The sequence below is a fragment of the Ceratotherium simum genome, chromosome 20, assembly GCF_057802395.1.
Source record: "Ceratotherium simum simum isolate JZ-2026a chromosome 20, ASM5780239v1, whole genome shotgun sequence".
In the NCBI taxonomy this organism is placed as follows: Eukaryota; Metazoa; Chordata; class Mammalia; order Perissodactyla; family Rhinocerotidae; genus Ceratotherium; species Ceratotherium simum.
The window spans coordinates 19,979,549-19,997,739 of record NC_141919.1 but is presented as its reverse complement, the minus strand read 5'-3'; the positions used below and the strand labels follow the sequence as shown (position 1 = coordinate 19,997,739).

Sequence of the window (18,191 nt, the reverse complement as noted above, 5' to 3'; positions counted from 1 at the left end):
GACTTCTGTTTATCTTTTCAGTCCGGTTGGAAAGTGCTTGGTCTGTTAGCTGACATTTTGTCTTCCTGTATCTACTCAGAGAATCTGGATGGCCTAACAACTGAGCTAAGCTTAGGCCATCCAGGTGCAAATATTCTAGAAGCAGACATAAGCAATAAGTTTGATTCTTTGGGTTGCCTTACAATGCTAAGATACACATTAGGGTTTTGCTATAAAATTATTGATTCCTAATACTCTGCAAATCTCCCAAATCTCCCTCTATCTCAGTAAACAGCATCACCATCCTAAGTTACTCAGGCCAGTAACTTAGGAGGACTCTTCCATTCCTCTCTTTCACAACCACATCCTCTGCATCAACATGTCCTATCACCTCTATTTCTAAATACAACCTAATCCAACCACTTCTCACCACCTCCTCTTCTGCCACTCTATTCTAAGCCCCATTACATCTCCTAGATGATCGCAACCACCTTCTAACTGGTATGCCTGCCGCCATTGTTGCCCACCCAGTCTCAGTGTATTCTCTGAACAGCACACAGAACGATCTTTAACAACCTAAGCCATGATCTGGGTGGTGATTACACGGTTGCATGGGTAGGAAAAACTCATCAAGCTGTACCCTTAAGAGTTGTTCATTTTCTTACAGGTAAATTATACCTCAGCTTAAAAAAGAGACGGACTTGAGAGACAGATGAACAACAGCAATAGAAACTAAAGCAAATTACGATAACTGAATACTTAAGCCTCCCAATGGCTTCCATTACAAATAACGATCCAAACTCCTCACGGTCTCCTCATTTCACGTCCCACCACATTCCCCCCATTCCCTACCCCACAGCCATAGCGGTCTGCTGTTAAGCATAATAAATCCATTCTGTACTCAGGATATTTGCACTTATTCCTTCTGTTGTGCATTTCCTGCTCCCAGATTTTTACATTTCTGGCTCCTCTTCAAGGTCTCTATGCAAATTTCCCCTTCTTAGGACAGCCTGCCTTGACCACCCTACCTGCAGTGGTCTCCACATCCCCAAGTCACTCTCTAATACATTACCCATTTTATTTTTTGAAGATTTTATCACAATATGTAAACATCTTCTGTATGCATGTATATGTGAGTGTACATGTGTGCGTGTCTATCTAACTATCTAGCTCTCTAGCTATTATCTATCCATGCAACCCTCTCTACATCTATCATCTATCATCTCTCTCCATTAGACTGTAAACTTTGAGGGCAGACTCTTTGTTCTCCAGGGCCCGTTACATAATAGACACTCAATAAATATTTGTTGACTGACTGACTGACTGTGGCATAGACACCTCACAGTAATTCTCCAGTCCCTTGTATATCTTAATTGCTGGGCAATACTCAGATTTACCTTATATCTAGAGGGGCCCCTTTGCTGCCACCTACTGTATGAAATGCCCAGTTGGATAGCGGGAGTTGCTGCCCATCCTGCACCACAGCCTGCCCCCGGGTGTGAAGAGCCAGGGAGGCCAGCCTAGTGAGGCTATGCAGCAGGGCTACTCCGTGAATCATTTGTGCTTACCCCTGAGATTTTGATCTCTCTGAGCCATGACCGCCACTATCCCCACTCAGGACCTCTCAAAGGAGAGGAGAGCCAAGACTGGGGATGGGGCTAATCTGTAGCTACTTATTTAAATCCTCATGTCGCTTTAATGGTTTACCTTGGCCTGAAATATTAGAGAAGGGAGGTCTTAGTTCAAGACTAGGGCTTGGAAGGCTGAGCAAGATGCCAGGAGCCACCTGGTAGCCTCATTTTTCATTCTCTGTAGTCCTCATTACTAAACCCTAGCCTTTAGCATAAATCAGAATCACCTGGAGGGCTGGTGAAACTCAGGATGGCCGCACCCCATTCTTGAAGTTTCTGCTTCAGTATGCTGGTGTGGGCTTGAGGATTTACACTTCTAACAAGCTCCCAGGTCATGCGGGTGACCACAGGCTGAGAGCCACTGTCCAACCCATCAGGAATTCCTGCAGCTGCTGTTGTCCCGTTGGCTTCTCACCCCCCGCTGCATCCTAACTAAGCCAACGGTCTGTGTGCCTGCATGTGTGTGTGCGCGCAGGGGCTGGGGAATGCCTCAGAGTTGCTCTAACCCTTTGCCCGCACTTTCCTAAAACTGTTAAACACAAAGGTTTACGGTATAAGTTTTTCAAATAGTGGAAATATTTTTGTGAAATCTCGACATAAGAGAGAAAAGCAGAGTGCTTCGGGGTGAAGCAGGAGTGAAATGCCGAGTCCCCACCCTGTGCCCCTTTCCCTTCTCCGGCCAGCTCTCAGGCACCTCTCTAGGATCCTGGGGCTGTGAGGAGCGTCACAGCTTGGAACCCACTGGGGCAATGGAAGGAGAGGCGGGCCTAGAGACGGATCAATCAGGTTTAAGACCCAGCTCTCCTTCCTAGCTGTGGGATACAGAAAAATTGCTCAATCGCTGAGTCTTGGCGCCCATACCTGTAAAGTGGGGACGTCAGAAGAGCCGCACCATTTACCTCAGAGAGTGTGGGGAGGAGGACCCAAATGAGATCACGTCTACCGACGCACTGGTGTCAACAGTTCCCTGCTATTAAGGGATTATCGCGGCTTGTTTTGGTGACTACATGCAGAAGTATGTGGTGCTGGGAAGGGGAGGGCAGCATGTGAAACCACAAAGCCCTCCTTGTATAACCCTTGGAAGGCACGGAAGCCTACAAACTTTTCCATGTTTCCAGGATCTTGCGTCTGAAAACCAGAAAGCCTGCGTGCTGACCGTGAGGAGGCACGAAGGCAGGACCTGTGGGGTCCTCTACCCCTTGGGGGCTGAACATCTCTTTAATGGGTTCAGACACACTGCGGGGGGGAGAGTGACGGGGTGGCTAAAGAGGAAAAGGTCAGACACTAAGTGGGCACTGCCTCCCTCCCCACGGCTTCCTCAGAAGCAAGGACTCTTCAGGTGACCCCCTGCTGACCCCAGCCTCCAAAGCCCTGCCCTCTCCGCTATTACATGCCGCCTCAGGAGAAATGGATATCCAGGCCTTGAGGCTCCTGGCAGCCTGCCTGCTTGGCAGCCTCTTCCAGAACAGTCCGGGGAGTACAGACTGCTCCCTGTCTTCTCCAGTCCCTGGAGCGATTCCAATCTCCCTGCTCAAGTCTTTCCCTTTTCTGCTTATCATGGGGAAGGACTATGCATCTGGGTGTTAAATCACAAGAGTGAGCTGGCACTTCCCAGCAACAGAACCCTCAGTATAGCTGGCCTCGGTTCTCAGAGAGCTACACAAAGACCAAAGCAATTTATTACTGTTTTTCACTTTGCAAGTGGGAAATCGACAACACTGGGCAGGAAGTAGAAGGCACTGTGAATGGGAAGACCTAAGTGTTGACAATTAGTTGGAATAAGACAAGGAAAGGCATCCATTAAAAAAAAAATCCAGTTCCTTATAAAATGGGACTAGCGAACCCACCTCCACACTCTCAGGATGGGGGCATGCTGGTTAGAATTTAAATATCCTCAAAGCAGGTTAAAAACCCAAGAGAAAGGCTCTAAATATATATAAGAGATTTTTTTTTATGATTCCAATACGACGGCATCTAATATATACTCCATCCACTTCTCTGGAGAACATTCTAGAGCTAAAACCTAAGATGGTCAGGGCCTCTTAACCTGTTTTAGTAATGAAGGCAAGGGTGAACGTGGATTTGTAGGAATCCTTTTGTCTATGGAGCCCAATATATTTTCCCACTCACTGTAGTACAATAAGTAGGACTGTTCCGGAGCTCTTGAGGGTACAGTGGACTTGACAGGGAGCAATTCTCCCAGAAAAGGCCTCTCCTGCTGACTGCAGTTCCAGGGGAAAATGCAGAGGAATCGTCACTACCACACCAGCCTGCCTTCCCTAAGGGCTTTTCTCTGCGGGAATGGGAGTGCCTTGAGCAGGGTTGCAGAGCCCTCTGGTGGACCATTGCTAGACCACATTCATTTTAGCGGCTGTAACTCGGATGGGGCCGTGAGGCCAGCTGTGACTTGAAGTAAGTCGTATGGGGGTGGTGTTGTGATGGCTCCTTTGAGGCAACGTGGGTGAGAGGAGAAGGGAGGGACCCACATGCTCAACCTGCAGGATGAGAAATATGCTCAGTTCACCTCGGTGACGCCTTGGGCTGGTGGAGAGGCTGGTGCCCAGCAGGTGCATAATAAATAAATGGTGAGAAGGAATAAACCAGAGAATAAATTAATGAATAAATTCACAGCTCCTCCTAGAGAATCATAGCTATTGGTAGACTGTGTCCAAAGAGACCTAGAGTAAGGGGTTGCAATGGGAGTTAAAAGTGGAAAAACTTTAAAAGTCATGTTTATAGGGAAGAGGAAAGGGAGGTGTCAGCGTCAAAAACAACTGGAGGGTTTTTGCGAGCAAGAGCTATGTTAGCAGAAAATAGACTAAATCCTAAGCAGGCATGGAGTGACAACCCTATAAACAACCCTATAAACCTCCCCAGGTTTGTCAGCAGCTCTCGAAGCCAAGTCCATTATTTCTGTGGCAGCATTAGAGAAAATAGTCTTCTGGCTTAATTTGGATCCCAAGTGTCCCCCTCTCCTCTCCATCCACAAATGTAACTAACCACTGTCTTTCTCTTTTATGTTCTCTTTTATGAAAGCGATTACCTCTCTCATCTTTTCAATGCCCAGGGTGAAAATGTAGGAAATGACGATCCATTCCTGGGTGGAAGGCCAGCGCTCCATCTTCACTAACACGATATAGTTGAAGAGCATCAGGTATCCGATGTACGCCAGCTGTAAGGAAACACAATATAGCGCTCTGGCTGCTAAGACCCGGGAGCCCTGCCCCGGGGCAGGGCCGCTGCACTGCAGGACAGGGCAAGGTCAGCAAGCAGGACCCAGAATTCATGACGAAATGAACGTCAAAGCTCTAAACTATCACAAGAACAAAAAAAGACTGTAATATTTGAAATAATTTGATATGCAATCTTCCTTTTGACCCTCACACGTGTCTCTGGGGGCCCGTACTTCGCTTGTACCTACACGTCATGACGCGTCATCTGGTTTTGCAATTACTCAGTTTCTCGTGTCTTCCTGGCTAAAAGGGAACCTCTTCTTCCAGGGGCTGCTCTTGCACATGCATGAGCCTCAGGATGTTGAACTAGGGCAGCACGGTAGATTTTTGCCTAATGAATGCCAGGTACATTAAATGTCTGTGAGAAGGAAAGGAAGATGCATATTATGCTTGTAATTTGGTCAAACTAACATAAAAATAGCCTGGACTTGATCTCAGAGCACCAGTTTAATTCTCTTCTTAGTTAATGTCTTCTTTTATTCTCCTACCTTAACAGGCTTGGCTTGGCAGTGCCCTTGGCGAGTTATACCTATTTTCCATTATACCACCTTCTTGCCCTGTGCAAACTGGGATATTCCCTCCTGGTTTCTCCTTCTTTGAAACAAAAGCAATTTATAGAAAGGAATGGGTCTGTGTGGCTGACTGTCGCTTGGGGTCGGGTTAGCACCAGAGATTGAACCCTGATGGAACTGGCTGAATCACTGGGTGTCCCGGGAAAACTCCTCAGGGTTCAGGTTTGGTGACTGTCACTGGGGAATTCAGTTATGTGTAGAAGGGTGGAGTGTAGGAGGGCTGGTGAGGTTCTTGCATAAGAGGCTGGAGAAAACACTCACCCTAGGGGACACGGCATATAAGCTAAATCTTCTCTAGGCAATGGCTCAAATTGCTGGCTTTAGGAGCCTCAGGGGCTGTGAGTAGGACCCAAGAGTGAGTTTATTCAAATCTGTACTCTTCGAAGCCCACATAGCAAAGAATAGGACACAGTGTGGGCAAAAGGATTGAGGCCTTGAGAATTCTGGAAGTACTGTATGATTTGGAGCCCCGGAGGCAGCTTAGAAAGTGGAGAAAGATGTAGCCTGGCGAGGAGATACAAAGGGGACCTGACAGCCCTATAGAGCTAGAGAAATGCTGCCTTCTCTTCTAATGGGACCACCCTCTTTCTTTCTTTCCATTTTTCAAAAAATTAATAAACAGATTATTAATATAAGTCAAAGGTATTTTCTGAGACCCTATTATGTTGATGCATTTACAGACACAACCATATAATTTCTCATCTCTTGAAGGGCAAACATATGTTGAAGTCCAATGAAAGCACATATGGAAGCATGGGGGCAGTTCTGTCGATGCTGGAGGGTCAGCAGGCTCATTCTCCACCTGAGAGATTTCCGTTTGGACACCCACTCCCTCAGGACCGTCACTGTAACCCAGGCCTCAGTTCCTACCCCTCCCCTTCGGGATCATTAGCGCACTGTGAAAACCTCACCTACCAAGAGTCTACTCTACCTGAAATCACGTAGGATGCTGTTTAAAATGTAATTTGGTTCATACGGTTCCTGTTTACCATTATACACTGGCATCTACTCTCTAGACCCTGCCACTACTGCATCTTACAAAACACAAAGAAAGGACTTCAATGGTTAAACTCTAAAATATGATCTCAGCCTCCTTCTGACCTGAAATCCTTCTCTCTTTCTGGTTGCTTCCTTCTCTTTGTTGGATCATATGCCGTTGCTTCTAGGTGAAATGAATCTTGTTAACTGCCCTGGTTTTTATCATTTTCCCCAATTCATTTTAAAACATTCCAAAGCATTATCTTCTCTTGTCACATGTAGGCCCAGAGACACACCCACAATTCTTCCAGAACCTCTGCATTTTAGCACTTAAGTAACTTCTCCACCTGCCCCTTTCCTCTGAATACAGGTCTAGTGTACTTGGTGCAAGGAATGGCGTTTGGTGGAAGGACTGTAGATGCAGAAGTCCGTGGAACTTGGATTTAAATCCTAGCTCAAGTGCTTCGAAGCTCTACCGTTTTGTGTACATCACTTCACCTGCCTGGGCCTCCATTCTGTGAAATGGAGATGATGGCTACCGACCTTACAGAGCTTTTGGAAGGCCTGGGAGGTGGAGGGGAAATATATATCTCTCTCCCGATGCAGTATAGAGGCCCAATGAATGGTGGCTAATATTATTATTCGTCTCTTTTTTCAAGAAAATTCTATTCCTCTTGTTTCCTCTTACCTCAGTCCTTGCTTCCTTTTGATCCCCTGTTAATTATTCATCTCTCTCCTCTTTTTTTCTTTTTAAAATTGCCCTTATTATGGTTTATGCTTCCTCCATGATCATCCTTTTTAGCTCCTGCCTGTTCTTTAAGTTCCAGTTACTCTATAATGATCTTTTCTTTCCATAATCAAGCTAAAATATAATATTTTTGGACAACTCTCAAAATATGGACTTCTGAAAATAGGGCTTTAAACATGTTTAAATGGCAAACAGAGGATTGACTGCTGTTCTGGAAGCAACCTCTCTCAGAACTCTCCAACATTCTTGGGGCCCTGCTGCAGATTACCTTAACATGACGTGCTTTAATGGTATGTGTGTGGGACAAAAAAATATATACACATATACAAATACACACATATATACTCTATAAGCTTTAACAAGCTGTGTGTAGAATGTCAAAGCTTTGAAAAGAAACATAACCTTATATTCTTAAGTCAGTGGAAATCCTATAAAAATTTGTATTTAGTTTGCTTAAATATTCTTTCTATAAAATTGCCATTAACCAAGATGCATGACTCCTAAACTATGAAATGCAAGCCCCAAAGCCTGCTGCAGTTGCCTGTGGACCCCTGGTGGGGCTTTGCCATTTCTTACTTCTTCCCAGGCCTTTTCCTACTGCCCCTCGAGAGTGGAGGGGGCACATGCTGTTAGCAGAGGAAGGAGTCTGTCACTGCTGGAGAAGCCCAGAGCACACGCCCTGCCCTCTGACCTGGTACCACTTAGCACCTTGAGTTGGTATCCTCTCCAGCTGCGACCGTGAAACAGGCTGTCTCACAAACCAGGTCTGGAAGCCAGTTGGATCCCTGCCTCCTTTCTTCTCGGAACAGAAGAGGAGCCGAACTGCTCCTCCACAAACTTGCTAAGGTACAGAAGTGAGGTTATGTGGAAATGAGGTGTGTCCTACTTTTTAGAACCTTGGGGGTGTTGACGGGGATACTTTCGGAAATCAGCCTGTGAAATACTCTTACAGAAAAGAACACAACCAGAAGCAAATGGGACCTTTGATCTAAAGCTGAATTTTATTGTTGAGCATCTCTAGGGATTTAAAAGATGCGCACTCCTCATCGCCTTGTACTTCCTTGAGGCCTGGGCTTTGTCAATATATAAATGTGGATTTCTGAAAGTCATGCAAATGTTGTGCAAACACAATCGAACACGACTGGCACATCCAGTCTGATGGGTTTGCTGAGAGCTGGACACACAGGCCCCACTTCTCAAAGAGGCAACTTCACAACTTGCCATGTATCATACAAGGAAAGCAGTGCGTCCCATGCTTCCTGGACCACAAGATTCATCTGGGAAGCTTGTTAAACACACAGCCTCTCAGGATCCTCCATGGAGATTTGATTTAGTGGGTCTGTGATGGGGTCAGGAATTTGCATTTCTAACAAAACCCCTTATCATCATGGAAGTTTTGGAAATACTGGGCTAAAACCTCAGCCCTCTGTCTGTGGCAGTGGGTCTCAACCCTGGCTTCTCATTACAACCACCTGGGACTTGGAAATATCCTCAAACCCAAGCTGTGCCCTAGACCAATGATATCAGAATCTGTGGGAATAGAACCCAGGTATCTTTTTTTATAGGTAAAGATATAGATTAAATAGAACCTAGGTATTTTTTAAAACACTCAGGTGATTCCAATGTGTAGTCAAGGCTGAGAACCACTGGCCAAGGCATTAGTGATTTAAAAACATTCTTGGCTAACAGATTGCCTCAGCTGAAAAATGGGACTAGAGGAATCAAGGAAGTAAAATTAATACTGAAGGTGCCGGCCTGGGGGCGTAGTGGTGAAGTTCGTGTGCTCTGCTTGGGCAGCCCGGAGTTTGTGGGTTGGGATCTCAGGTGCGGACCTACACACTGCTCATCAAGCCATGCTGTAGCAGTGTCTCATATGCAAAGTAGAGGAAGATTGGCACAGATGTCAGCTCAGAGACAATCTTCCTCAAGCAAAAAAGAGGAAGATTGGTGACAGATATTAGCTCAGGGCCAATCTTCCTCACCAAAAAAAAAGGAAAGAAAGAAAGAAAAATACTGAACACAGATCAAGGAGAAAAGAGAGATGCCCCAGAAGGATAAAAGAAGTGAGTACTCTATTCATAAAGGTGACAGAAATTCTTGATACTACTACTTCTACTGGTTTCTTTAATGCTCTAAGTCAAGAGTCTGCAGACTTTTTTGTAAAGGGCCACATAGTAAATTTTTAAGGCTTTGTGGGTCAGATGGTCTCTATTACAAGTAAGCAACTCAACAGTCGTAGGACAAAAGCAGCCAGATTATAGGTGAACGAATGAGTTTGGCTATGTTCCAATAAAACTTTATTTATGGACACTGAAATGTGAATTTCATGTAATTTTCATGTCTCACAAATTAGTCTTCCTTTGATTTTATTTCAACTCTAAAAATGTAAAAGCCATTCTTAGCTGGCAGGCCACACTAAGAGGCAGTGGGCTGGATTTGGCCCGCGGGCTGCAGTTTGTCAAGCCCTGTTCTAGGTGGAGACAACGGAGGAGGCAGTCTAGTATAAGAGAAAGGATAGACCTAGGGGTAGAATGCAGTAAAAAAATTATCTGGTAAAACTGTTACATTAGGGAAGGTGTATATATAAAGCATCTAGAATAGTCTCATAGCAAGTGTTGAATAAAGGATATTTTATTATTGTTGGGTGGATGGATGAATAAAACACTGACCACTGCTCTGCAATGGGACTAGCCTAGGAATAACAACTGTTACGTTTACACTGTGCTTACGTGTTCCAGGCACTGTTCTAAGTGCTTTACTTATTTTAACACATTTAATCTTTGCTAAACCTTATGAAGTAGGTACTATTATTATCCCCATCTTAAGAAAACTGGGGACAGATGCTAAAGTAATTTGCTTGAGGTCACACAATAATACTAAGAGGCATAGATAGAATTTCTACTTAAGCTGCCTGACTCCAAAGTCCACGCTTGTCACTACTAAGTTGTTTTCTGCAAGGTAATAACAATATATATCTGCACAAAATATGTAAATAGAAATGATTTTTGCATGCCTTAGTTATTTTTCAGGGGCAAATTTTTTCTTTTTTTAACATTAATAAATTTGAATTTTTACTTCACTAAAAAAAAATCTAATATCTGTATTTTGATAATTTCCTATCCTTTTTCAAGGATAGGAACCACTTTAAAGCAGTGGTTTTCAACTGGTGGCAATTTTGCCCCACGAGGCGACATTTGGCAACGTCTGGAGACATTTTGGTTGTCCTTGTTGGGGCGTGGAGAGTGCTCCTGGCATCCAGTGGACAGAGGCCAGGGATGCTGATGAACATGCTACAATGCACAGGACAGCTCCTCCAACAGAGAGTTATTCTGCCCAAAATGTCATTAGTGCTGAGGTCGAGAACACCTTGTTTAAAGCCAGCATTAAGTGTTAGCATACAAGACTCACAAAAAGCACCTCATCTGGCCGTCTTCGTCATCTGGGCCTCAGACTCGGATTATACTGTTTCTGACTCAAGTGCCTGGTGTGTAGCTGGTTGCGAGAAAGGCCAAAAATACTGACATGCTATCCTTCCTCTGGCACAGTTTCACTGTGGCTGGAGAGAAGCAGGGATGACCTGGACCAAAGCTCACCCTAAGCTTACAATATCATTGAAAAGTAGAAGTAGAAACCCAGCAGTGGAGCCATTTCTCCCATAGCAGGAGGCTATTGCAGGGACAGTCTTTTGTCTTGTGGGCAGAACATGTTTGCACACTGTGCTTACTGAACAATATTTGCCATGATTTGCTTTAAGTAGTTTTTGCTGCTTTGGTTTGGGTGTTGTTTAATTGTGTCACGGCAAGCAAGGTTGTGTGATGACACTACAGATTGGGAATAGTTACGCACTTAGGTTACCCACCTTGAGTGGGGGTTAATTCTAACACTCTGCTCAGCCCTTACCCACCAAATGTACCCCCACCAAGACCTATGACTGGCATCTAACGTGGGCAAGTGTGGAGTGCTCATCCATCCAGAACAGAGAAGAGTTTTATAAAAGGACATCTATTTTCCCGTTAGACTAGACTCATACTCATCTCACCTCTATTTCTGCTAGTTCTCACTTGTCCCGTTTCCTATATTTTCTGTGAGGAGGAGAAATGTAGAAGCTGTGGAAGCTGCCTCACAAACTCCACAAATCTTGCAAAGCTCTTGGAAAAGGGAGGTTTGCAGAGCTTTCTTTCCAGCCTGTGTGGTCCTTATATTCTGACTCGCAGAGGAAACCATGCAGGTGCATGAGAAATTGACATTGGCTCTTCACGGCCATGCGTTAGGAAGGGGAAAAGGAAAGATGCTTACGGTGTAGAACCAGAACTTCACAATGGGTGCATTGTAGAATTCATAGATTTTTCTGCCCAGGGGGATTAACCGGTGCCTGCTCTGAACTTCCTCTTCATCCTTCTTCCTGGAGGACTCCCCGTTGTTTCGTCCCAACATTGCCTACAGTGGAAGAGAATTGATACCATCATGGCAAAGCTCTGGAGAGCATGTAGTTCAATGTGCTCATTTTACTGATGAGGAAAGCATGCTCATAGAACAAGGTCCCCAGAGATATAGAGGTTGTGCCTTCACTGAGCATGCATTTGTGTTATTCATAGAATCTGTGTACTCTTTGCTGGGATGGAAGGCCTTACGGATATTTCTTGATCATTCTCTTCTCTTCCACCCTGGGACCTCTGGAAGATGTGGGTAATAGAAGATACTCAGAATTCTGAGAGTGAGAAAGAATGTAGCCTAGGAAGGCCAGAAATCTGCCTTTCCTCCCACTCCTCTCTTCCCATATATATCATGAGACAGGCAGATCTGAGTTCGAATTCTGTCTCCACTCATGCTAATGACTTCTAAGTCAAAGGTAAATTGGACCAGTAATACCTAATTTGTCCAAAGGTTATCAGTATTCAAGAGGTTAAGTTATCTGAAGTGCCTGGAGCTTAGTTAGGTTAGGAGCATCTCCCCAGTCCTCAGGCAGATGCCTTGGTTCCCTGAGTTCAAACCCCATAAAACCCAAATTACTGCTGGTATTAGTTTCACGGTGACTCCTGGACACACTGCCTTCCTCTGCAGGAGTGAGTCAACCAGGTAGGACTAGGAAGTCAGCCCGGACCTGGAGGGGCCCTCATCTCTCAAGCTGTTGGAGATTTCCTTAAGAATGGAATTATTTCCTTCTCATTCATGGCAGAAGCAGCAGCAACAACAACAATAATGATTAAACATCACAAAAAAGGCAGAACTCGAGAAAGGCAGGTACCTGCCTGTCTGGATAGGAAGTGACAAAATGGATGCTTAATTCCATGCCAAAGATGGCTGAAGATCCTATTGGTGAAGAGTTCTAGGCTTTGGGTCACTCAGAGGGGGTCTGAGTCCTAACTTGGACGCTCAGAATCCATGGCCCCTTGGGCAAGTCTTTTAATTTCTCTGAGACTTAGTTTCTTTAATTGTAAAATGAGGGTAATAATAGCACCTGCTATAGGGTTGGTTTACAAATCAATTAGCATCTGGCACTTATGTGCTCAGTAAATATTAGCTAGTGTTTAATGTGAACTGAGACTTTCTCAGATACTCTTGACTGAAATGATGTGGCTGGGATCTCTCACCAGAAAAAAAAAAAGTGTGTTATTAGGAGTCTATTACAGCATAATTTCTTGGCTTTAATTCTTTAAATATTGTTCTCAGACAACGTTAGCTCTACAACATTTGGAAAATGAAATTTTTATTAAGTGTGAGAACAGGGTAAAACTTTAAAACCGTTCAGAAACTGACAAGGATTTGAGGCAAGAAAAAGTACTAGGAATATGAGTTTGGACTTGAGAGATCTAATTATGGAAGTAATTTAAGTTTATCTTGAAGTTGAGAACAGAGACTACCACTAGATAATTCTGGTTTCAAACCACCATATCTAAAATATACAAATATTAGTTTCAACTATTTTTGTCATTGCCCCAAATATCCACTTTACTCAAATATGGAACAATCACAAATGATTTACTTTTAACCCTAGGATTTATGGAAAGGGTAACTTCCGTTCCTTTATGGACCCTCTAGCTGGAAAAGTACCTTGAGTTAATAAATAGCTAAGATTCTACACTATGGCCTATCCAAGCATTTATTTTGATCAGTGAGCTGAGTCAATCTTCATGATGGATACAGCACACTAGACAGCAACAGAGTTCTATAAATATTGATCACTGACCTCAAGAAACTCTGAAGATATGTGACATTTGTGCCTCTATAATTTATAATTTAGGTAACAGTTATCCTACTTCTGCTTATTTATATGCTCAATAAGACAATACTATTTGGGGACACAATGAGATGGGAATAAAGGCATCTTAGAGAGCGGCATCTTGGGGTAACTTCTAGGGACAGAGGCTTTTCCAACAGTTATAACAATACCCTGGGTCTGTGGACATATTGGGACTTTATTGGCAAAGTGCAAGACACTTATCTGGCAATGCAGGTAAAACAAAAACAAAAACACAACAACCTGTTTGGCATTTATTATTCAGATATATTCCAAAGTGAACGCATTTTTAAAAGGCTTGTCTTTCATGGGTTTAAGTAAAGCATTTTCCGCATTTTATTAATTCCAACCTAAGCAGCTTCACTTGCTGATTTTGTTGATTTCTTTTCCCAGTAGTCAAACATTTCCTTTGCCTACATTCCTTAAAGCAGAATGCAACATGGTCAAATATAGACAAGACTGCACAATATGGATTTGGGAAGCTTTGCTGGCCGGACACAGATGTTCTGTCTGGGAAAGATCCTTTGAGGTGAACTAAGGTACTAACGGCTACTAAGATGAAGCAAACTGAGACTGATATTTCATGTATAATTTTGGAAGGGCCAAGGAAAAATGTCCCATTCTAAGATAGGATACTGGTTTAACACAGAAGCTCAAATATCAGTCCTCTGAAAGGAGCAGAGGTGTCAACAAGCTCCATTCTCCAATCGTGTCCAGGGTGAGCCGAGCTCAGTGCTCTAGCAGTGATAGAATTTGTCATTAGGGTCAAAGGGAGCTTGACCTTCAAGACAACTGCTGCCCCACCCTGACTCTGCCAGCCCACAAGTCCCTTCCTTCCTTTCCTCTCTGTTTCAACCTGTGGAGAAGAAGATCAGGCAATGATGCTGTTGGGGTGTCTTCTACTTGGGTTCTCAGTAAACAACAGCAGGGTCTATCCTCTGGGAAGCAGACTTTGCTCTTAGTCCAGAGATGCATCTTTTATTGTGGCTTCTTGAAGGATCAGGTCCTCAAAACTCTGGACTGAGCGGGAGAAGGGAGTTCCTCCTTTGTTTTCTTCCTTGCAACCCAACCAGAAAGACTACTGCTTCAGCTTCTGGCTACCTTCCTAGGATCCTTCCTAGGATGTACGCCAATGTCAAGGCCATGTCATACTTGACATAGGAGGCCCATGCATCACTTTTGGTTTTTCTCTGTGACATGGTGGACCAAACCAGCTGAGCGCCTACCTTTGACACTAGGAAGAAATTCTTTGCATCCCTTAGCCTATCAGCTAAAAGCATGGCCAATGGAGTCTGCTTGCCTGGGTTCTAATCCCGGCTTTGCAACTAATTAGCTGGGTAATCTTGGGCAATTTTATCTCTCTGAATCTCAGCTTCCTCATCTGTAAAATGGGATAATAATAGTACCTACCTGTGGGATTGTGATGAGGATTCCATGAGTGAGTGTATGTAAAGCATTCAGCACTGTTATGACAATATTAGCAAACACTTATCAAGGCTTACCATGTGCTAGACTCCAGTCTACACAGTTTACATGAACCCGTGAGCTAGTACTAATAATACTGCTATTATTATTCCCATGTCAGAGTTTAAGAGATTGTACCTGAGGTCCCACAGTGAGTAGGTGATGGGGCAGGATTCTGGCTCCAAAATGCACAGTATTCAATAAAGTATTAAATACTGAAGTATTCAACACTCTGCTGAAGTATTCAATAAAGATTCAGTATTATCAGTACCAATGTTTCTGCTAATGATCAAAATATCATTTCCTATCCTTGAAGGGGTTCAGAGGCCAAAATTATGGTAAGATCTTCAGGGAAGACAGATATCTGATTCTATCATAGCGGGAAGTAGACTCCGCCACCGATTTTTATAAGCCCTGAAACTGAAAGCAAACGTTGGCTTTTAACTCAGTGAGTCAAAAGCTGTGAAGGATTAATCAATCAGAAGAGCCCGAGGCTATACCCTGCTGTATTTGGGCCTAGGATTGGGCCTGAAAATAGATCTTTAGAAGGGCCTACTGGAAGGAAATCGTGTTTATCCGGAGGAAAAACAATTCACAAGGTGGTCCCACTAGGAAAATAATGCAGAGGCCTTTTGTCACCTGAGCAAAACCAATTTTTGTTTTCTCTCCTTGTAGCTTCTTCTGGGTCATCACAGCCATTGGTCAGGGTGGTGGGGAGGGCGGGGGATATCAAGGAAGTCCTGCAGAGTTGTTGCTTGATGTCTGCTAAGCTATGAAGCCTTGTTTGCCCCTTTAACAGCATGTGATATTTTTAGACTTTGGCTACGGTCCAGTGGCAGTCACGCTGCTCCGGGGAGGGGTTGCGGGGAGCTGTCCCATGCCCAGCTGCCCCATTCCCCCTGCAGAACAAAGCATCCATACTCTATAATTATACCAGGAAGAGCTAATAAAAGCCTTCCATACAAACCTCCAAATTCAATTAGTCCTGTATTTGTGACCCTGACCCCGAAGACAGATAAAGGCTTAGCTTCTGATCAGCAGAATGGTTCCAGCTCAGCGAAGCCGGCTGCTCCCCAAATCATGGAGTCCCTTTCCTCCTTCATGTGGTAAGACTGCCACATCACCTGGTCATTTAGAAAGCACTGTCTGTTTGGGAAATTTAGGGAGCCTTGCTTTTGAATTTCATTGGGTTGTCCTGCACACTGACCCTGGCTGAAGGATTTCACATAGAACTAGTCCCTGCAGTCATGTTGTTTGTACACAGAGAGGACATTTTTATGATACCTTGGTCTCAATACTGAAATGAAAGCACTTGTTGGGAGGCTGACCTCAAGAGTTATTGAATCTTAAGTCATATCAACGGGACCAGGGGATTAGGGATTCTCCCCACCGACAGTAACCATGTAGTTTTTTCTTACTGTCAATTCCATGTCCTCTTCATCTTTTTCCTTCGTGGGCTTCTCTGGTTCTTCTGGCTCCCTCTCTTGGAGATGGATTTCTTGGGCCTGAGTCATGTAGGGCATATCATCTTTGTTCTTGAACTCCAAGCTGAGAATTGAAGGAGGAAGTAGAATTCCCAGAATTACCTAAAGTAATAATAATGATAATAATAATAATCACATTTAAAGGATTAAGATTAGGGTGGTTGCTTAGAATCAGAAGGCCTGGGGTGTGCTGTATGTGTGTGTGTGTGTGTGTGTGTGTGTCTGTATGGGGGGTGGGTATACAAGTGTTGTGTGTGCCCTGTGTGAGGACCTGCACATCTGAATAACTAAACACATTAATGCTAAGAGGGTCACTTCTGCCCATCTGGGAACTGTTATGTACAGTAGCTCAATCTGACTTTGGAGAAACAAAGCATCTTACCCAAATACATCTTACCCTTAACACCCAATTTGCATGGGGGAAAATGAGGAAAAGGAGACCCTACCCAAGGCAAAAGTGGCAAAGAATTCAGATTCCCATTTAGCCATTAACAGTACTTGACTTTGTGAAATCAATTCATACGTACGTCCATTGGCATTTATTTGCTAATGTGTCAGGTGGAGTTGATTATGTGTCATCTGGTTATCTCTGTAAAAACCACTGTCTTAAGTTGACCTTGAGAAAGTCCACGTAGGAAAGCATGTTCTTTGTTTTAGAGCATTCTCTTGGCATTTGCTACTATACAACAGAAACAGCACTCCCCTTCCCCCCACCAATGGGCTCTGTATTCACCATGAGAATCCCCTGCACGAATGCCCCAGGAGGTCCAGCTCTATATTTCTCTCATGTATAAACAACGAGCTTAAATGTCTGTGTGATAATACTACATACACAGGCCTTTCTCATGAAGGGGCCATCTCATTCTCCATTTGCCAGGGAACAAGAGCATTTCTGAACGATAATACTGACATCTGACCTGTGTTCCCTAAATCTTCTCCCACCTCTTCCCTCAATCCTAAAATGGTTCTGAACAGGAACATCCTTGAAGAAACTGCACCAGGGTGAGGCGCTAAGAGAGATCCTGGAGGGTAGGTAACAATGCTCCTCAAGTAATGAGGCAGGGACAGCCTATGCTTGAAGGCCCACAGGGACTCGAGAGCAGCTCAGGGAAAAGGGAGAGCGGTGACCCTGAACTCAGGGTGCCTGGCAGGCCTGGGAAGGCTCAGGTGGCATGCTGGCAGCCTTCAGGGCACATGACACTCTGTCCTCGGAGCTGAGAGCAGGGTTTGGCAGTCAGCTATGGACCGCCCATGACCCACTTCATGGAACCCTCCTGGGACTCTGGGCCAAGAGCCCACGGGAAGGATCAGGGTGGCTGCAGTGATTGCTCTGGTCTGCTGGCCCTTCTGCTTTGGGCTGACGGCAGAGTTACCCAGATCAAGCATTTTAAAACATTCTTTTAACCTTCCCCCTCCCATTTTTTACTTGCTTTTACTTCTTTCAGTTTAACGTTTTCCTTGTAAAACATTGAAGAAAACATAAAAAAGCAAAGGCACACATCATCCTACTTGTACTTCCAACCCCAGAGGTAACCACTACAAACAATTTACTGTGTATCCTTCCTGTTTTTCTTAAATTCATACAGATATAATTATACATGTACATGCTTAAAAAAAACAAAAATGGACTCAGGCTCTATATACTGGTTTGCAACTTGTTTTTCTTCACTCAAGAAGAGATCAGGATTATCTAGCCATGTATTTATATATAAATCTGTCTCGTTTTTATTTCAGTTTAAAAAATTTCTCAAGTATAGCTGATAAGAGTCAATGTCTCTTTACGACATAGTGCAAAGGTGGGCCAGGGTGTTAAGGATCCCCTGGTGGTGAAAGGTTGCCTAGGTAACGGCTCCTGGTGCAGCAT

General features: G+C 44.1%; 1 protein-coding gene across 14 annotated transcripts in view; it reads right to left on the bottom strand.

The window, feature by feature from the left end:
• Positions 1–18,191, bottom strand: part of TRPM3 (transient receptor potential cation channel subfamily M member 3) — an 806,860-nt gene that overhangs the window by 61,209 nt on the left and 727,460 nt on the right. For all 14 annotated transcript variants that reach the window (XM_087444495.1, XM_087444496.1, XM_087444499.1 and 11 more), the window contains 3 exons: positions 16,262–16,429; positions 11,438–11,578; positions 4,654–4,782 (listed from right to left, as the gene is read on the bottom strand). In XM_087444495.1, coding sequence (XP_087300621.1) covers positions 4,654–4,782; positions 11,438–11,578; positions 16,262–16,429 — 438 coding nt within the window. The remainder of the gene's footprint in view (positions 1–4,653; positions 4,783–11,437; positions 11,579–16,261; positions 16,430–18,191) is intronic.